Source organism: Sinocyclocheilus rhinocerous, unplaced genomic scaffold, assembly GCF_001515625.1.
Source record: "Sinocyclocheilus rhinocerous isolate Xijiao unplaced genomic scaffold, SAMN03320098_v1.1 scaffold830, whole genome shotgun sequence".
NCBI lineage: Eukaryota > Metazoa > Chordata > Actinopteri > Cypriniformes > Cyprinidae > Sinocyclocheilus > Sinocyclocheilus rhinocerous.
Window position 1 is genome coordinate 335438 of NW_015636881.1, and position 21735 is coordinate 357172.

The following is a 21735-nucleotide window of genomic DNA, read 5'->3' on the forward strand; positions in this document are numbered from 1 at the left end:
ATAATATAATATAATATAATATAATATATAATCATCAGGTTTTACGCAAACTTGTGTTCATGCAGCTCCAGTGCAGCTATCAAATCTAAAGAGTGACACACTAAGAAAAAAAATTTAAATGAATGTGCATTTATGTACATAAGCTTCTTGTGGCAGTGTTATGCTGATGAAAAAATCTATAGATAGATAGATAGATAGATAGATATGTAAACTATATTAAATTATAAAATAGTTGTTGTGAACATATAGGTATTACATATAGTATTAAAGGGTTAGTTCACCCAAAAATGAAAATTCTGTCATTAATTACTCACTCTCATGTCGTTTCAAACCCGTAAGACCTTCGTTCATCTTCAGAACACAAATTAAGATATTTTTGATGGAATCTGAGAGCTGTCTGACCCTGCATAGACAGCAACGCAATTTTGGGTGAACTAACCCTTTAAATACATTATATAAAATAATTATACTTGTAAATTGTTTAATATAATATAATATAATATAATATAATACAAATAAGATGCATGATATGAAGCATGTTTAGTAATAGTTCACTAGTGGTAAATGTATTATTAACTAGTGTTTTCAGACCTTTGCCCACCTCTGTATGTAATGGACATTTTTATTAACACAGCATGTTCACCAGTCTGATTTTAAATAAATGAAACTACTTTAAAGCAACTGCAAGATGTTATTGAGGAAGCTAGAGTCGCACTATCAAAATAATTATTTGATAATTTCACAAGGTCACTTTACAAGGAGCGGCAAGATGCAGCAAACTAATACGTAAGAGGATGCAGTGGAAGGAGAGTGATAACAAACTTACCTTTCATTAGGAGCTCTTCTTTGGGAACGCTCTGGAAAAGCTTGTGGTACTGTGCATTGTACTTGCTGACGGTCTGTGAGGAAGTAGAGGAAAGAGAAATCAGCTGCTTCGCACAGCTCTTCTGCAGCCTGGCTCTTTCTCGTAAGGGATGTGAGCTCTGCACCAAGCTGAGCATGCTGACACGACACAAACACTCCACACCAACCGAGAGGCAGCCTCGCAGATACCCCGTCCCTCTCCACTGTCCCGGGACCCAAGAGCCAACTTAGCTTCGTCCTGTTCCTGTGAGCTAACACAGCGTTTCTTCTTACTTCAGAAGCGTCTCTCTCTATCTCTATCTCTCTCTCGCTCTCTCTATCTCTCGCTCTCGCTCGCTCTGTCTCTCTTTCTTCACTGCCCCGTCACAGACACGCAGCAGAAACACCCACTGCGCCTTGACGGAAAAACCTGTGGGCTTGTTTCTAGCACATTTGTCTTCACCAGCGCTCTCTCACTATTGCTTCCTGCAGCTTAGAGCGTTTCAGAGCACACTGATACACAACGGATCATTAGGATGATGGACGTTCATTATGTAGATGGGCTGATCCAGTCCAATTTTTAACCCTGCTTGTACAACTACACTGTCTGTTTATAAGCTGTAATAAAAGCAATATTTCTTAATTCTATAACCAAGGCTAGGGGCCTGGAGGTGCAGTGTGACAGTATCTTTCATTGTGACCTTCACTCAAACTTCCTGAGTAGCAAAGCTGTTGTCACAGAATCTACTCTAAAATCTACCGAATTACTCTATGACAGGCACCAAAATCATTTTTATAGAGACCCAAAACGTATTTGGACACTTAAGTCACAACTAAAAGTGTAAGAAAGACTTTCATCAAGTCTTTTCGTAGGATAACAAGATATTAAACCAAGTGGCATTTATTTTTAGGAAATATGACACAACAGTTTTACAAAAAGAAGTTTTATAAAGTTTTTTATTTTTTTTATGAAGTTGAATTTTTTGTTGGCAAAAATCACTGTGACATTTTCTGCTTGTCAAATGTTACTGGAATATGTTCATACACTGACATAAATGTGTGACGCAGCAATTTGCAGTAATTTTACACAAATAATTACAAAGAACCAAGAAGTAACACATTGAAATATTATCTTGTAAAACACTCCAATAATCTTTGTTTTATTTACAACTTGTTATAAAGTGGTTAATGTGTTGAACGTTACTCTGCTAGGACACATGAATGAACTTCAGGGGAACTGACTTTGTATATACACTAAAAATCACTACGATACCAGATGGCTAAAAATAATTGCAAAAATGCTGGGTCATTCCTTGGATGTGGTGTCTTTTCCACCTCATGCCAACTGAAGATATGTTTATTGCTCAGAAAACAGCACTGGTTGTATAAAGAGGTTTTGTATATCAGGTCTCAGTCAAGAGACTGGATTTTGTCAAATTTTGAGATAATATTTTGTTGTTGTTTATGACCAGAGGTCAAGGTTTAGCTAGTTCCCTTTCATGGGAACTTCGAACTGCGTCCTCTAGGGGTCGCTATGGGGAACGCCTCGTCGTGACCCGTGTCTGAAGCATACATTGAAAAAACACCAACTCGTTGGCCGGCGACAGCCATGACGTCACTACCGGTGAGACTATAGTATAAATAGGCGCCGGGAGCACACATCATTCTCTTCTTCGTCTTCACTGACCGGTCTGTTTGAAGCGTGCATTCCAAAAAGCAAAGTAAGAGCTTTTTCTTTCCTACTATGGCGAGCACTAGCGAAGCGTTTAGAAAGTGTGTACATCCGTGCGAGTTGGTGTTTTTTCAATGTATGCTTCAGACACGGGTCACGACGAGGCGTTCCCCATAGCGACCCCTAGAGGACGCAGTGTCTCGTTCCCTACTCAGGGAACCATGGTTACATAAGTAACCTGAGACGTTAGCATTGTCCCATTAACCCCTGCTGGTAGATGCTGTAATTACACCATCTGGGGGCAAAACACATCTTTCTCCAGTTAACATAAATATTAACAGAAAGCTGTACAGCTCTTCTTTCGTGGTTTTTGCCATGAAACAAAAGCTGAGGACATGGGAAAATATTTCATCTGATAGAAAATGTATTATAATGCTTACAAAAATGTTATATATGTTCAAATATACTTTTATTTTTATATTTACATACAGACATTTTTAAATACGGTTAAAGAAACACTCCACTATTTTTTAAATAATTTTTGATCATTTTCCAGCTCCCCTAGAGTTAAACAGTTGAGTTTTACCGTTTTCGAATCCATTCAGCCGATCTCCGGGTCTGGCGGTAGCACTTTTAGCTGTAGCTTAGCATAGATCATTGAATCTGATTAGACCGTTAGCATCTCGCTCAAAAATGACCAAAGAGTTTCGATATTTTTCCTATTTAAAACTTGACTCTTCTGTAGTTACATCGTGTGCTAAGACCGACGGAAAATGAAAATAATCAAGGAACTTTGCTGCCGTACCTTGATTATTACGCCGGAATGAGAGTATAGTTCCTAGCCATATCGGCCTAGAAAATCGCAACTTTTCATTTTCCGTCGGTCTTAGTACACGATGTAACTACAGAAGAGTCAAGTTTTAAATAGGAAAAATATCGAAACTCTTTGGTCATTTTTGAGCGAGATGCTAACGGTCTAATCAGATTCAATGATCTATGCTAAGCTACAGCTAAAAGTGCTACCGCCAGACCCGGAGATCGGCTGAATGGATTCGAAAACGGTAAAACTCAACTGTTTAACTCTAGGGGAGTTGGAAAATTAGCCTATTTTCAAAAATAGTGGAGTGTTCCTTTAAGTGTCAAACTGTTTTTTTTGGGTCACTGTATTTATAGGTTGGACAAAATGATATCGAACTGTATGTCATCTGGTACTTACAGATCCACGGTAGCATTTCTTGGCGTCCTCATATGACAGATCATCTATTAGATGCACCCTGTGATACAGAAAGAAATATGTAAGAGGATCTGGAAAAATATTAACCTGGATATCCAACATGATGCAGTTTAAATGAGAATGTTATGGTAAAAGCACATTTTGTGAACTAAAAGGGATATTTTCCTACACAATATGTAATTTATTTAGGTAAGCACAAAAACAGCCTTGTTAACCTCAGGGTGAATTCATGACAGAGAATACATACAAGTCGATGATCCCCAGCCCTCCAAATACGCTCATGCTCAGGCCCGAGGCAGAGGGCCATCCCATAACATAAAGCTTACGACTTTGACACTAATAACGTTTCCAGAGAAAAGCTCAAGACATTCACGTGAAATACACATGAAATAGATTTTTGCACAAACTGATTTTTGTTAGACATATTGGTAACACTTTCTATAAAGCCCGTATTTATAATACAGGGTAAGGCATTATAATTTCTTACACATTTGTGGTTATAACTTTTAAGAGTATGATTATTTATAACACACAATGAATACCATATTAAATCAAATTAATTTATAATGGATTATCTCATATCTTGACATTGTTTATTTAAGATCTACACAGTATCTTACTACATCTTGTGAGTGGTTAGGAGTGGTTGAGTGTGTGTGTGTGTGTGTGTGTGTTTTTCTTTTCTTTTTTTTGAGTGATTCCTGTGAGGTTAATGTTAATTATGCTGTGAGCTAGCTTAAGATAAGTTGTAATACTTTCAAATGGAAAAATGCATTTTTTTTTTTTTAAATATTAGATTACATTTTATTTTGATGGTCCCCTTAGTCTACTGACTATAAGCAACTTTGCAACTACATGTCAACTAACTCTCACTAGAGTGTTAGTAGCCTTAGGTTAAGGTTAAGGGTTGGTAGAATATGACGTAATAATAATAATATGCATAATAATATGTATAATAATGACGTACTTGAAAAAATTGCTTATAGTCAGTAGAATGTCTGTTGGGGAACCATCAAAATACAGTGTTAGCAGATATTTAGAGGACAAACTATAATGCTCCAATGACTGCTAGATGACATGTAGTTCCAAAGTTACTTATCAACTATTGTCTAAAAGTTACCATCAAAATAACCATATTAATATGACAATAAAAATAGTGCAAAGCAAGTGTACACATTCATCTGATCTGATATCTGATCTTATGGCTGTTTGAGAAAAATTATTATTATTATTATTATTATTATCGCCATCATTATTTATAAGTGGTCTTTGTCTGCTTTAAGTAAAGTGAAGTTACTTTACTTATGGCATACAAAGACCACTTATAAATAATAAGACCACATTCTAAAGTCTTTTGGATGTTTTCATGAAGACTTTGTATTTGTCCTTTTACAGTAACAACACTAATAAGATGTACTAAATTATTGTGCAGATCTTCAACAAAGGCAAGATATGAGACTTACAATATTTTATAAATATATGAAATATAATCCATTGTAAATTAAGTGGATGCAACGTGTTCATTGTGTTATAAATCATCATACTCTTAAAAGCTATAACCACAAATAAGTAAGTACGTTAAAACTGTTCTTATGCTTGTTTATGAGATGATACAACATATTATAATTATTAATTCATTATAATGTCCTAAGAATACCCTTGTAATGTATCATAAACACCACTGAGTTTTGTTAGGAAACAGCTGATCACTTAATCAATGTGCTTACAATTAAACATTCATTTTTTGAGTTAGTTATATTTTGACATTACGACAAAACAAATGCTGTTTTATCAAAAAAGTCACTGAGAATTGTTTTTATTTTTATTTTATTTTATTTTTATGGTGTCTGCAAACAATGATTGACTGTAGTGAATCCTAATGCCATCTATTTTGGCTAGTAGAATTTCTCAATGGCCAGTCTCTTAAAAATTTAGCAGCCAGATTGGCTGGTGATTGAAAAAGTTAATTACGATGATTATTGTCATTGCCTTAACTTATGGGTTACAGGTTTGACATGTCAACTTTTGACTCAACCCATGGTGTGATTTGAAGGGGGACCACAAGTATATCTGTCCAGTGGCTAACCGGTTGGGACACCTGATGTACTTCACCTTTAAAACTACTCTGCTGCAGTGGGAACGTCCTGCAAGTTTCACCGGATAAAAATGTCAACTTCAATGATGGCCCAGAATGAAATAATGACAACTAATAACATCAGAGGCAATCAGAAATTAGATTACAAAATGATCATTCATTCTGGACTCTAACTCTCTTTATTGTACGGCCCCTAAGAGAAAGAGCTGTGGGAACACAGGCACGTGGCCAAGAGTGCAGCAGAGAGTCCTCTGGCACAAACGCACATCTTCCTCTATCTCACTGTACTGCTGCTGACAGGACAAATGCATCTGTTATGATTTTACCATCATTCAACATAACAGGGAACACCGCTACACCCACACCCATGAACAGAAACATGTTTCTTTTCACACATCATTGTTCCCGAGAAGATAATATTATGTCCCCTTAGGCCGCTACTGTTTCCGCTGCACTGTGCTGTTCTATCCAATAAAAATGAACATCTGAGCCTATTATAGATGATTCTATATTCCTTTTGTCACCATTTCAACAGAGAAACAATGCCTCATGTAGTGCTAACTGAGTTGCAAACATTTGCATGCTTTAATTAAATAATAAAAACAAATAGAAATCGCCAGCAGTATCTCAGTAGTGTGTGAAACACAATATGCTGTGTGAAGTGTGTGTGTGTTTTTTTAGAACAACATGTGATGTGGTTTCCTGTGTGGCGAGTTAGTCGTGACCATGTTCAGAATGGCATTCTACCCACTTAATGTGAAAGTATATGGTGTGCATAAAATACGAATTGTCTGTATACAGTATGTAAGTCATAGGCCTATTATATTTGTAGTTTTTAAAATGTACTGTCTTTTGCCTTGGACAAAAAATAAATTTAAAAACATCAGATACACACCAAATGTGCTTTTCCCCCTCTCTTCATAACTTCTTGCCTTTGTCAGTACGTCAATGTTATTACAGCCAAAATTACTTACTATATACACACATCCTGGATACTTTAAAGGGGTAGTTCACCCAAAAATGAAAATTCCGTTTTTTTTTTTTTACATACCCTTATATGTCTCCACTTCAGAACTGTATGACTTTCTTTCTTCTGTGGAACATAAAATAATATATTTTGAAAACTATTCATGCAGTGGACATAACCAAATCTGTTTGGTTACCAACATTCTTCAAAATATCTTCTTTTTTTGTTCCACAGAAGTCATACCAATTTGGAACAACATAACAGTGAGTAAATAAAGACAGAATTTTCATTTTTGGGTGAACTATCCCTTTAAGCATTCAAATGTCTAAAAATGCACATTGAGCTATAGTATCAGTGAACTGTAGTATAGCGCTTTAAAATAATCTGTCTATTGTACAAACTTATTTCAAAGTTTATCAAAAATTAATATTATCATGCCATCCATTATGTAAATTAGTTTGTTTCTTCATCAGAACAGATTTGGAGTGGAATGGGTCCTGTGAGAATCTTTCAGGGCAATGAATCCTTTGCAGTGAATGGGTGCCGTCAAAATGAAAGCCGAAACAGCTGATAAAAACATCACAGTAATCCACAAGTAATCAACATGACTCTAGTCCATCAGTTAATGTCTTGTAAAATGAAAAGCTGCATGTTTGTAATAAACAAATCCATCATTAAGATGTTTTAACTTTTAAACTATAGCTTCTGGCCAAAATATGAGTCCATAATTCATAATAACACTTCCTCCAGTGAAAAAGACCATTCCCTGTTATACTTTCACATCGAAATCCACCAATATATTTGTTTAGAACTGTTTTCGCTTGTAAGCAACTAGACACACAGCTTTTCGCTTCACAAGACGTTAACTGATGGACTGGAGTCGTGTGGATTATTGTGATGTTTTTATCAGCTATTTGAACCCTCATTCTGATGGCACCCATTCACTGCAGAGGATCCATTGGTGAGCAAGTGTACCAGTCAAATGTAATGCTATATTTCTCCAAATCTGCTCCAATGAAAAACTCATCTGGCCTGAAAGTGAGTAAATTTACAGCAATTTTTTTTTAAATAAGCTTGGCTCTGGTGTCATGGCATATACAGGCCATCTTTAAAGACATCTGTGTCTAAAATTAATAACAACTCATTCAGCAGCCTCAAACTACTTTCAAATTCAAGTTTCTCTTTGTTATTTAAAGGGGTCCTATTATGCTTTTTCACTTTTTCAACTTTAGATAGTCTGTAATGTTGCTGTTTGAGCATTAAAAAGATCTGCAAAGTTACAGAGTTCAAAGTCCACTTCAAAAGGAGATATTTTATTCAACAGAAATCACTTTTCAAAAACTACAACGAACGACTCGTTTGGACTACAACGCATATTTTCGATATATATCACAAATATCGACGAATGGGACGAGACCTGGTTGAGCTGCACTAGAGAAGGCAACGAGTGTTATCACTAAGTCGGAGACACGCTAGCTTTCCCAAGGCAGACGAACTTAGAGTGGTTACAATCATCCGGGTTTAAATCGCACTCAAATTGATTTGATTTTAACGCAACATTTACACTGAAGCTTGTAGGAGGCTATGGTAAGGGGCATGACATTTCCCGACCAGGCGCAAAGTGGAGCCAATCACAACACACACTGGCCTAGCTAACCAATCACAGCACATTTCGTATTTCAGAAGGCAGGCCTTCATTTGATACAGGAACTATTCGAGCCGTTCATGCCAGACTGGGGAGAGAGGTGTTGTAATAATGTAAAATATTCGAAAAATAATGTGTTTTTCGAACAACCTAGTGTGAGAGCCTGATCTAGTACACCCCCAAAACAAAATTAAGACTTTGTAAAAGAGTATAATAGTACCCCTTTAAGCAGAATTAAGAATTCTGCTTGCAGATACCTTAAAAATGACAGAAAGATATAAATAGAGCGATATTACAATTGCTACTGTGTGTTTTGTGCTATCCAGACATGAGTCACACGCTCTTATTATGCTGGGCTCTGGCGTATGGTGACTGCAGCATGTCACAGTTGCAGGCTCATCTTGCCCTGCCTGCGGAGGTGGAGAGTTACCAGACTGGCAGGGTGTCTGTATGCCCTTGGCTGAGGTTCTGCATAGGCAGGCTGATTAACAGCCAAAATGCATCTTGAGCCAGAAAGGGAATATGTCCCAGCGGCTGTGTACAGTCAATAATTCATCTAGAAGCAAGTAAAAGGGGACAAAGATCGTCAAACTTGGATTTTTGCAGAGGAAACACAATACAGCCTTTGTGATACTGAGCTGTTCAGTCATTCTGCCCTGTGGACGTCAGCTCTCTGAACAGAACGGATGACAGTGTGAGCACATGATATAGTGCTCAACTAAACCCCATCTGGAAACATTCCTACAAATACACTCTGCCACAGAATGGGCTTATATAAGAAGTGCACTACACCATCATGAGAGTTAGTGTCGGTCCCAAAATTAAATTCTTAAAAAATTCAATACAAATTCTTAAATGAGTGAATCTTAAAGGAATAGTTCACCCAAAAATGAAAAAGTGAAAAAGTCCATCCCCATTGTCCTCTTACTCAAAATCCACTGACATATATGTTTAGAACTGTTTTGGACTGTTTTCACAAGTAAGCGGTGCTTGATGTATGCATATTTCTCTCCTGATTTAGACAAGATGACATTTTCACTGCGTGGAGAAAGCAATATTGTGGATAGAGGACTCATTTAAAGTTAAAAAGTTTTAATGATGGATTTATTACAAACATGCAACTTTTTACCTCAGCCATTTGCCTTTTATCAGCCATTTGAACTCTAATTCTGGCGGCACCCATTCACTGCAGAGGATCCATTGGTGAGCAGGTGATATAATGCTAAATTTATTCACATCTGTCCTCATGAAGAAACTAATTTGGATGGCCTGCAGGTGAATAAATATTCAGCATAGCTCATTTTGGGGTAGGGTGACCAGACGTCCCGTTTTTCCCGGGACAGTCCCGTTTTTCAGCTCTATTTTTAGTGTCCCGACTTATTTTGAAAAAATCACGTTTTGTCCCGTATTTCAACATTTATTTACGACTGCCTGGGTGATCAGATCAAGTAGTAGAAGTGTTCTGTCACGCGAGAACAGACTAATCAAAGGTAACTAAGCTTGTCGTAGAACAAAATTACCATCCAATCACAATTCGTTATCGATTAACTTGCAGTAAGTGAAGGCGGAATCACGCTGAATGACACAACAGAAGCGCTCTCTCAGCCGATCAGTTCTCCTTGCGCCTTCACGTCAAATACACACACAGCTGTCAAAATGTCCATCGTGTGGAGTATCTCACGTAAATATAGTCGGTTATGGCTTAAGTGAACGTAAACAGGTGGGTGAAAACCGAATATGTGTCAGTATATTACATTCATTCGGTCTTAAAGGGACAGCAGCCTAATTAAATACCTGTCTGTCTCATTAATGTTAACCAAACAACAAAAGATGTTAAATAAAGTAAACATGTTAAACCTACTGTATTAGAAAAACGAGTGTATTTTATTTAATTTGTATCTATTGTATTTGTCTTATGGTTTGTAATTTGCTTCTTTATTTTTATATGAAAAATAACTATGTACAGGTGTGTGTGTGTGTGTGTATACATACATATATATATATATGTATATATAATTTAGAATAAAATTTCTCATATCGTGCTCATATGTCCCCTGCACCCCCCCACACACACACATTCAAAGGTAGAACACGCAAACTCAACACAGAAAGGCCTTCTAAATCAGCCAGAAGTCGAACCGTGGACACTCTTGCTGTGAAACAACAGTTTTACCCGCTAAGCCAAGATGCCGCCCACTATCATCAACCACTAAAATACTTTCAACTTTCAAAATAGTTTAAAACCAGAATATCCAAAGTCAAGTCATAACTTGCCTTAAATGCATGTCATCGTCCTTTGAGGGCTCTGTCTGATCATGAGCCGTTAGGAGGCCGACATCTTCAGCCTGATCCTGATGATCACTCATGGTCTTAAGCCTGCAATACACACAAACACACAGAACAACACATCACACACACTTCTAATGAGCCAACACGAAAATGTAGTCTTTTCCCACTGCAAAAAAGCACCTGCTATTTCTGGAGTACAATTAAAAAGGTGTGATATATGGACCACTGCTGCACTACTGTCACCATTAACTCTGAATGTTGCTCGGGCCTATTCTCTCCCTTGTTATTTTTAATTGGGAAGCTTCATTAGGCTGGAGTTTAAGTCATCTGTGTGTGCACTGACAGAGCGTTTCCTGTTTTTGAAGGTCACACCATTTGATCCTCTGCTTAATGCACCCCGGAGAATTAATGCATGCTGCTACGTCGCACATACGCAGCTGGTGTGCTGCACCTCCAAATCACTTAACTAGCAGTTATCCTGCTGGCATAGTGCTAAATGCATCTACAGGACAGAAATGAGAGGAGGGCAAAGTGCAAGGTCTGCAAACCTACCGTGTTTTTAAAAATACAAAGAGAAATACATAGACAAGAGGATTAAACAGCCAGTGCATGATAATGGTAAAGAGATGACAGTTACCCAATTGATGTTTCATGTGCTTTAAGGGGTCATATCATACATATTTTGTTATTAATATATTCTTCATTATAATTTTGTTTTTCATAACCTTTTTTCACTCTCTCTGATCCTTACCATGAAGGGCATTTTGTGCTGCTGTGCCTTTAAAAAAAGCTTTCCCTTCACACAGCAAGTTTTGCTGTTTTGACTGTTATATTATACTTTATAATAAATATTGTCCAATGAACACTGATCTGTACTCTGTTGAAATCCATGACTTCATAAAAAAGCAGATTATGTTATGTAAATGAACAGTGTTGTAGTGATGACATGATATTATGCACAATTGCAAGGGGCCACAGGATGATTTAAAATAAGACCAAATATTAACTAAAACTCAAGATATAATCTGACATCATATTTCTTATTTTAATTTGTCTCATAAGGTTGTTTTAGTAAGGGTTCCCACGGCTTTGGAAAACCTGGATATATGAGCTAAATTTTACACCTGTGATTTCTACACCTGTAAAAGTAACTGAAATCAGGGTTAACAAAAACTAAAATTAAAATCATAAAAAACATGAACAAGCAACATTTCTCATTTTTGTTTAGTTAACAAACAAATATATAATAATAAAATAAAATACTAAATAAAATAAGACTAAAAAGTAAACCTTAATAAAAAAAATTATATAGACATGCTTAAAATGTGTAATAAAAATTACACAACGCACAACAAAACTACTGAATCTTAAATCAATTTATAAAAAATATATATATAAAAATAAAATCGATTTAAAAAAACATTGATATAAAATATCAGTAAAATAAAACTGATGAAAATGAATCAAATTAAATAATTAATTATGTCATGGAATTTTCAATATATAAATTTTCTTTATTATATCAATCTGTAAAAAATTATGAAAATAGCTATTTGTGATAAAAAAAATAATGACAATAAAAACATCTGTATCCTGTGCTCACGGATGACTAGAAAAAGGCATGTAAAGATGTCTTTTTAAAAAAAATTACTTATATAACGAATATAACAAATTTTACTTATTCATCTATTTTAACTCATATATAAAATAGACGAATCCTGCACACTGCTATAGCTTGCAAATCAAATTTTAATGCAACATTTCAGTCATGCGACCTTTATCAGGTATTGTTTTCCTAAACAAACAAAAAATGTAATTTTAATTAATTATAATAATTAATATAGGCCTAGTTTTATTATTTTCATATACTATTCGCTTCTGTAAATAAAAAGCTTAAAAATAAGCAGCCTTTTTATTACTGCAGACGTAGCAGAAACATCTACATGGGGGGCCTGGAGTCAAAAAGATTGATAACCACTGATGTACATTATAGTGTATATTATTTGTACACTGATAAACATGTCACAGCTATATTTCTGAAGAAATTCCAGGGGAAGCCATGCTTTATGTGTAATCTTAAAAGCAATCACCATTGCAGGGCAGGCCAGAACAGGCGTTATTGACATGTAAATGGACAATCATGTGTTGATGTATTCATCTGTCTGCTGCAGGGGGCTGTTAGCTTCAGCAGATCCTATAGCTCCAGCTTCTGAAAGTTTGTTTTCATATTATGAACTGTTTTATTTGATGATATGAAGCCTTTAATAATGACAGAGCTGTCCTATATGTGGAAGGTTAATCAGGGCCCCTCTTCTTTCTCGCTATATTAGTGCGTGTTTACTAGGCTGTAACATCACAGGATAACTGCTAATCCATTTAGCCAAATCAACTTTAGCCTACAGGCACAGAAGCCTCTCTTAAAGGCACACTGCCAATTTTTTTAAACCTGGCAACGACACTGATTACAAAACTGGCACATGCTGAAAAAAAGGCATGAATGCTTGAGAAGGAAGCATTTAACTAATATAGTATTGCATATGTTTTACAACATTCAGGTACAATAAGCCACAAGCCATAGTAACTAAAATGCTCAAAAAAATAAAATAAAAAAACAATACAAGAACTGCTATAATTTGTTAATGTTAATGGTTTACAAAGGGCAATGACAGGAGGTTGGCTGTATTTGTGTAAAGGGCCCTCAGGGGGGTTCACAGCAATAACAGAGAGGCAGCTGTACTGCAGGAGGCTAATGGGCCCATTCTCATATACATCTGCAGGCTGTAACTGCACCCCAGGCAGTTGACACACAACAGAGCTTTCTGATGGATACTTTGCAAGCCATTCACACTGCATTATGCCATTTTTGTATCCACATTGTATTGTGAGGACATGCAAGTTGGAAGACACCTGTGTGATGTTTTTTGTTAGTAACAGTCAACAGTTAAACTGAGGGAAAATGAGGACAGCCGCTCTTTCTTTCATTTTGACAATGCTGGAACACCTTCAAAAACATTTCGCTTCCCCTGCCCTTATAAACATGTGATCATATTTTCTGCCAAATTACCCAAGTTACTGCATTTATTGTTACTACTGTAAAACCATATTCATAAAATGTGTCACCTTATTTTTGATTTTGGTATTCTGGCAAAAAAACAAAAAAACAACTATGGTTATTGTAGTAAGTTCTTGAAACACTCATATATCATATGGTGACTTATTACTGTAAAGAATTGAGCAGACTCAGAGGAGTCTCCCTGTGAGTGACCTACATTACTGTCTTAACTCAGTCTTAGCTCCTGGGGCCTGCTCCACTGCCCTTTCCATTTATAAACCTATAGGCTAGTGCTTTATATAAAGTTTGTATAGAGTGGATATGCTTTGACTAGTTAAAATGACTTGCAGAATAAAATAATTCTGTTCAGTGTTTGGTACAGACTAAAAGGGGGAAAATGTATGGTGTTTACTTGTATAGTAAAACTGACTAGGTGTACGCAGACGAGACATATCTGCTTAAATTAAAACTTGTGTGATGTAAAAGTTAATTAGGCTAAATACATTTTATAGCAGCCTAAACTTCTAAAATCACTAATGCAACGCTTCCGAGCGAATTCCCTAACATAATAAAAATAGTAAATGTCAAATTATATATATATATATATATATATATATAAAATAAAAATAATAATAATAATCTGGAAATAAAAATAACAGTGACCAATAAATCGCGTGCGGTTTGCAACTGCCAAGCAACGTAGCTACTTGACACATTAATATAGCTAAAATTACTTAACTTAATTAGTGTGCAGTCACAGATTGTGCGTAGTATTTTTATATTTATTTTACTCTATAGCCTACATTTTATAACGGCTTGTACGTGGCTCAGACTTTGGAGTTGGAACTAGAATTAGGAATTTACTCATGTGGGATGGGGGCAATGCAAATCAATGTAAATTTATCGTCAGAGACTCTTGAGGCAGTCTGGGAGAAATGCATTGTGGCCTCACCGGTCACGGGTGCGACAGGTCCTGGTGCTGTGACCATGGGGGCGTCTTTGTGGCTCAGGCCCCTCCACTGAAGGAGCCTCAGAACTGGCTGCGTATATTGTGCATCCCATGAAATCCCAGATGTCCAATGCAGACTTGCTAAGCATAATTTGGCTATTATCGCCACAAATCAAACTAATACGTATGCATCGATCTAACAAAATTCAATAAGTGAACAGCCATATAAGCCTGTGCGCGCGCAAACAATATTTGTGAATTCAAAACAGAAGACGTCACTACGTTCGCCAATATAGTGACTAGTGAGTGGAGAAACAGCGCTAAGTTAGTTGACACGTACCTGACGGACGGGAAATATCCAAACCCTCGCTCGACGTATCCCATAGAGGTGTGTCAGTGTAAAGAAAAAGCCATCGTTACCGGTGTTATAACAGTCCGAGCTCATAAAAGGTCATAAGTGTGATAGTGAGCGTTATGTAGTGTGATGTCTTATGAGAGCCGTAGCGTCAGCAGCGTTAGAGACTCGTGCTGTTATTAGGAAGCTTCAGGAACTCTCGCTGGATTTACTGCTCGGTATGAACGCACACACATACATTATACAGACTGACTGACTAGATGAAGAATCTGAATAAATACCCATTTGCTCGTTAAAGCATTCATTTTCCTAGTCCAGCCACTTTCGACAAGGGCTGACTAATTCTTATAATCACAGTTAATGTCCTATGCAAACGCGTGAGAAAATGGATCTGTATGGCTTGTGTTTAAAATTTCACACGAGAGGTTGTATTTGAAAAGTTTCATGTAACTTAGCTTACTGTCAAAGAAAACACGATTTTAAAAATAAGGTTATTTCATTTAGGCTAGTAGTTGTTGGAAATATATTTCTACCTTGATCTTAAGATTTAAAACCAAGATAACAAATGTACACAGTGTGTAAATTGAAATGTTCAAAGTGATCAAAACCGAAGTGAAAATGCACAAATTTTGAGAACTGTTAGCAATAAAGCACACAGGTGTGTTTGAGCATGAACACAAACTACACAGAGATCAGTTGAGCTTTTAATAGCTTAAAGTTCAGCATTAATCAAAGATACATTTATAGGCCAACAACCAGTACACATACTATTATGCATCTGAGCAACAGATTAATTGAAAAACCACAAAACTCTTGAGACATTGCATTGTGGCCTCACCGGTCACGGGTGCGACAGGTCCTGGTGCTGTGACCATGGGGGCGTCTTTGTGGCTCAGGCCCCTCCACTGAAGGAGCCTCAGAACTGGCTGCGTATATTGTGCATCCCATGAAATCCCAGATGTCCAATGCAGACTTGCTAAGCAGCAAGAAGAAAAGTGTACTTCCATGCCCTTGCAGGATATCAGAGGAAAAGTCATTGCCTCAGCATCTCCCTGCCGCCCTCCCCCTCCCAGCAGCGATAATCAGATTTTACATTTACACTCCACAAAATCATCCTTGCATAATCTCCACTTCTGCATCACGTTGCACATAAAAGCGCCTTTTGTTAGAGACAAAGCACTTTACACAAGCTGAAAGGGCTTTATGGTTCTTACTGGGCAAATACTCCGATGATTCAAAACAATGACCCTTTCAGACATGTCATTGTTGTCATATGACAGTCTAATATGGAGACAGATCAGCCTCAAAAATAACACATTTACAAAACAAAATTCATAAATTCACAGCACATAACAGCATTAGAGAAAGTAAATTAAAATGCTAGGGATTTGGAATTTCATGCATCCAAGATATTTAATGGTGAAGCTTTTGCAATATTTCCAGCAACTGAGCAAAAAAGGCCTGCATATTTCATGGAAAATAATAAAGTCAATGACAATTCTGCAGTGCATATACAATTTTCTAGTGTTTCATTGACTAACCTTCATTGCATAACCTCTATAAAATGCTTTTTAAAAACCATTATCCAGAATTCATGAACAATTGAGGAAAATCATTAAGATTTATATAGGAGGAATGAATAGGAAACAGGAAATTATGCATTTAAAAAGACAAAAAACATTGATACAGTGGAAGTGGGTGTCCTCTAGTGGTAACTGGATCTTACAGTGTTCATTCAATATGATAATTTACCTGGAAAAAGGCATTATGCAAAACATAAAATGATAAGATAACAAAAACCTTTTTTATTAAAACGTAAAATGAAAAGATATTTCAATGATTATAAAACAGAAGAGAGCCACGCAAGGACAGATCTGATTGTCTCATAAAAAGATTTATTTTTTTTGCCTAAATGTACAAAGGCAAGTTACAGTATTGTATAAAAAAAGAAACGTGGTAATGTACACTTTACATAAGAGAAAGTCCAAGGAAAAACAGGAGGAATTGGGTGATACAGCCAAAAAAAAATCCAAACAAAGCCATTAAAAAAATGTAAACATTCTTTAAGTACCGGGGCCTGATACTTGGTGATAAATTGTCTTTTGAGAAACACTTGGGATGAAGCTCAACAGGAAAGAGGTGGTAGTTCATCGTGTAAATGACGCGAAGCATGCAATAATGCACTGCATCCTCTTTCCAACAAATCACAGCATGTCAACTGAGCACCATTTGAAACTAGCACTGACAATTTTCATGATCCGTACTGAGAATCTTTCTTAACTGCCAAAAACCATGAGATTCAAAAATTCCAAACTCTTGACAATTCATAAAGTTGTTCTGTGCGGCTCAAACATCCCAATGTACCTAATATCAAATAACATATTGATGAATATATTGGATGTGTAACTTAAAGCCCATTTCTCTCAGTATTTAGTGTACCATGGTGCTTTACTGCTGTTGTTGATTTTTTAATTGTGACTTTACAAATGAGAGCCAACGTAATCCTCCGAACACCTGTCTTTCGTCTCTTATTCCAACAGAGCCTGTTAAAATCGACCTGCTCGAATCACTTGGTGTGAAAATATGACCCAAAATCAGCAGCAAACGATCAGGAAACCGCCCGAGATCCACCGAGAGCTGCGTCTAATTGAGATTTTGGATTGAGAGACTCCCAAGCCTCATTTAAGAGTTTCATGGACCTAGTGAATGTTAAAAAACCAGCAAGCATTGTGACGGCAAGCCAATACAAAGCTATGGAAGATAAAGCAGAGGACAACATCGAAGAGGAAAAGAAAAACACACCCTCGCGACAGATATCAAAACAAAGTAATCAGATGGTTTCTTGATTGCATTTTAAAACAGTTCCTCTGTACATCATATACAGACATCACATAGTGTGTGCAACCAAGAATATCGACAGCGTTTGGTGCAAAACCAACGTTTGCTTTGCCTGAGGAGACACTGTTTAAAGTCACATTTCTAGTGCTATAGTAAACCATGCTGGACGACACATGAAATACACAGAGCATGATGGGCTATGAAAGCATGTTTGGGTCAAACGCTCACTTGGCTTCATAAAACACGCTGGAGTTACCACAACACTTCCACAATAAGTGTTCAGGGATAGAGCGGCCCCATGCAAGAACTTCAGAACAATTAGAACGAATTAAAACAGTTCCTCTGGTAGTTTGGTGCAAAACCAACGTTTGCTTTGCCTGAGGAGACACTGTTTAAAGTCACATTTCTAGTGCTATAGTAAACCATGCTGGACGACACATGAAATACACAGAGCATGATGGGCTATGAAAGCATGTTTGGGTCAAACGCTCACTTGGCTTCATAAAACACGCTGGAGTTACCACAACACTTCCACAATAAGTGTTCAGGGATAGAGCGGCCCCATGCAAGAACTTCAGAACAATTAGAACGAAACTACTGGGCCTCTGGTGTCACACACCCCATAACGCTGCAGCAAAACGGCCAGTACATAAGCACCTCTCTAAAAGAACTTACTATACCGGTCACATTAACAAACATCCATTTTTTAAGAACCATAGCGATAAATCGGAAATTCTGTTCGCGATGAGGTAAAGTAGCCAAGACGGGAACGAGGATATTCGGATTCAAGTTGAAGGATAACCAAGTGGAATCGAAGAGAATTCCCTGGAGTAAACGAACCTCGGCCACTGATGTTCTATTGAAAGTCTGTAATGGAACAGTGCTCGCTGAGATATGTCGCAAATGAATCTGGAAGTGAAACGTCTCGCTGAAAGCAGTTGTGTGAGGGCGGTCATGCGTCTTAAACACTTTCCTGGATTTGCTAGTCCACGAGAGGCTGGATGGTAATGCTAAAAAACAGCATGATGTTACCAGAACATAGTACAGTTGAACTTTTTTTTAAATAAAAATTGATGTCATGCTCTTTACATGGAACCATTCTGATGACAGAAAAGAGAGAAATGGAAAAAGAAAAAAAAATTGTGAGAAAAAAAAGAGAGCAGTCTTGAGGCATTTGGCGATGAGAACCGTTTAGGAACCACTGGCAGAAAGACAGAGTTATGAGACAATGCTAGATAATATCTGCAGCTTTCACTGGTGGTATCTAGAGAACAACAATTTAAAAACCGTGGGTCAAACTGATTTTTTTTTTCAGTGAGGATACCAACTAAAATAAAAAAAGGGAAACAACTTTAGTTATCTCAGTGTGATAAAACTATTTTCAGTTCTTGTGTTCTTATGTCCCCTCGAGCCCTTGCCTCTTGTCCGGCCACAGCCTGCATCATGTGAGTGGAATGACAGTCCTTGCTTTTCAATCATCCCTCACCAGTTCACAGGCACAGTTCAGTGGCCAGCTGGGCTTTGAGCAGGGCAGGATGGCTTTGAACCTGGTCTCACAGTCTGTAGTGGGGTACGAGGTACAGATACTAGGAGAACATCAATCTGCCACACATTCCGGCAGAAAAACTAAAAATATAGAAACACCATTCAACTGATGTCTAAATGAGCTCCATATACTTCCCCATGTGATCCAGTCACATGATTATTTGTAAAGAAGGGCGAGACAATCAGGTTTCCCTAAAGAAAGAAAGAAAACACAAGAACGCACTGGTTAGAATAAAGAATATGGTCAATCTCTGATTTCGTTATTTTAAATAAAACTATTATAAATGTAAATATAGCCTTATACTTTAAATATGAACATATACATAAACGAAGAAAAAAATGTATATAATATAATAAATAAAAAATCTGTATTACAAGTTTCTCCACCAGAGGTCACTATAGGCTTCTGAAGCGATGTTGCTGTCCTAACAGCACTAGTAGTCTCAATCTAAGGGGCCTTAAATAATCATAATGCTCTAAAACAGATGGCAGTCTACAAACCCTTTAGAGAGAAGGGCCTCAAAGCAAGTGGAACAATTATAAGCACTTCTTTGTAAGCTTGTGTATCAAAAAAAGCTTTTACATTACTCTATATGAAAGCAGAAATGGGGATACACTTGCAACTACAGTAGTCATCTTTCACTGCGATTTATGTGATTCACTCTCTGTTTGGCCACAATCTAAATCTCCTTTCCTTGATCTTTGTTTTCTCTTACCATTCTCACCTCCGTGCTGGTGGGTACAGGGAAGGGGCTGAGGCTTGCTGACTGGCAACAATTGCTGACGATGAAAGGCCTGCAATTAAGGAACATCCAGTAAAGATGTTGTTTACTCTCAGAGTTTTCTTTGTGGAATTGGCACAGTTTTATAGCAGCAATATTTTGTTGTTTTTTTCCCTAAACACATCAGATGAGGCATTTGAAATCTCATTAAGAGATGCCTGGTTCACATTATACCCCCCAAAACAATCTTAAAAAAAATCTAATTCTCATTAGTGTAATACAGAAAATAATGCATAATAATGTCAATATTAAGATAATGTAATAATGCACAATATATTACTGTATAATTATAAAATAAACGTTTAATGTAATGTTCTCTAATTTCTGTCAAAATTTTGGGATTAAATATGACATCCTGTGCAGCCATCTCAAAACCATCTGAATTTTCATTTTTTATTTTATAAGTTAATGTGTAAGAATACTAGACTGCTGACCTGTGGCATAAGACAGATCGTACTGCCCGGCTACAAGAGGATAGCCTAGGTGGTGATGGGATGGCATTATGCGTTGGGAAGGAGATGAACGCGGTCGATCTATTTCTCTCTCCCTCTCTCGATCCCTCTCTCTTTCCCGTTCTCGGTCGCCTCCTCCTCGCTCCCTTTCATGGGAAGGCTTGTCGGCAACAGTGGGTGATTTGCTCTTGTACTGGTTGGCGTGTTGGTGTAGTATGTCCAAGGCTTTGGATTCTGAAGCCGACTTGATGCTGACTGTGGGGCTGGAGCGAGATTTCTCTCCCTCCTCTCCACTGCCCATTTTACTGCCGTAAGGGGAGAAAGGGTATCCCGCTGGCAGATAGGACCCTAAAGATTAGAAGACCATACTGTTTTTCTACTTTAAAGGAGTGCTATTATGCACTTTTTACGCACATTAAGGCTCAAAACATGCTTTATGCAAGTACATGAATGCCAACACTTCTAGCTACACAAGCTCGATTTTACACGTCATTGTGTTCCAAAATGCATCAAAACGCAATTAACAAAGCAGCGAAAGTATGTGTTGCATTTTCAGTGTTGCCACAAGGGGCACTATCATCATTAGTGGCCAGTTTTGTTTTTCAGTCAACAAAAAGAGGACATTCTTGCAGAGCTAGCACTTTTCTGTCGGGGATTTGTCGTGTCGTGCCGCACCCCATCCAGTGTAGACCATAGATATGTATATATATCTATGGTGTAGACAGCAACACTGATTATAATGAGTTCCATAGTATTTTGTCGCGCCGTGCCACTCGCGTCCGGTGTAGATCAACATTGGCTACCAGAAATCGCTTACCCCACCTTTAAACTGTCGACATGTCTATAGCTAGTTACCTGAGTAATAACAACACTAGATTAACAAGCAGCAATATTTGAAAGTAACAATAATGCAATATAAGATGTAATCCTTTATGTAACTTGCACAGAGTATGTTGTTGGCCAATCCGTGCAAACCAATTGTTGCGCAACAAAGTTTACTAGTAAGTAGGCACTTTT

The 21735-nt window shown here is 37.2% G+C and overlaps 2 protein-coding genes across 7 annotated transcripts in view; both read right to left on the bottom strand.

Annotated features, from left to right (window-relative positions):
- The window catches only part of LOC107748265 (GRAM domain-containing protein 2-like), a 25506-nt gene extending 9340 nt beyond the window's left edge, over positions 1-16166 (bottom strand). For 2 of the 5 annotated variants that reach the window (XM_016562994.1, XM_016562996.1), the window contains exons 1-4: positions 14750-14878; positions 10731-10832; positions 3732-3789; positions 827-899 (exon numbers count right to left, since the gene is read on the bottom strand). In XM_016562994.1, coding sequence (XP_016418480.1) covers positions 827-899; positions 3732-3789; positions 10731-10832; positions 14750-14859 — 343 coding nt within the window. In that variant the 5' untranslated portion in view covers positions 14860-14878. Of the gene's footprint in view, positions 1-826; positions 1341-3731; positions 3790-10730; positions 10833-14749; positions 14879-15086; positions 15305-15939 lie in introns of those variants that run through there. The other 3 variants (XM_016562995.1, XM_016562997.1, XM_016562998.1) reach the window with 3 other exon arrangements.
- A 2125-nt stretch (positions 16167-18291) lies between these two features.
- Positions 18292-21735, bottom strand: part of LOC107748266 (zinc finger protein 609-like) — a 64974-nt gene continuing 61530 nt past the window's right edge. Inside the window, exons 7-9 of one of the 2 annotated variants that reach the window (XM_016562999.1) lie at positions 20701-21066; positions 20210-20279; positions 18292-19676 (exon numbers count right to left, since the gene is read on the bottom strand). In XM_016562999.1, the coding sequence (XP_016418485.1) occupies positions 19667-19676; positions 20210-20279; positions 20701-21066 (446 nt within the window). In that variant the 3' untranslated portion in view covers positions 18292-19666. Of the gene's footprint in view, positions 19677-20200; positions 20280-20700; positions 21067-21735 lie in introns of both variants that reach the window. The other variant, XM_016563000.1, reaches the window with a different exon arrangement.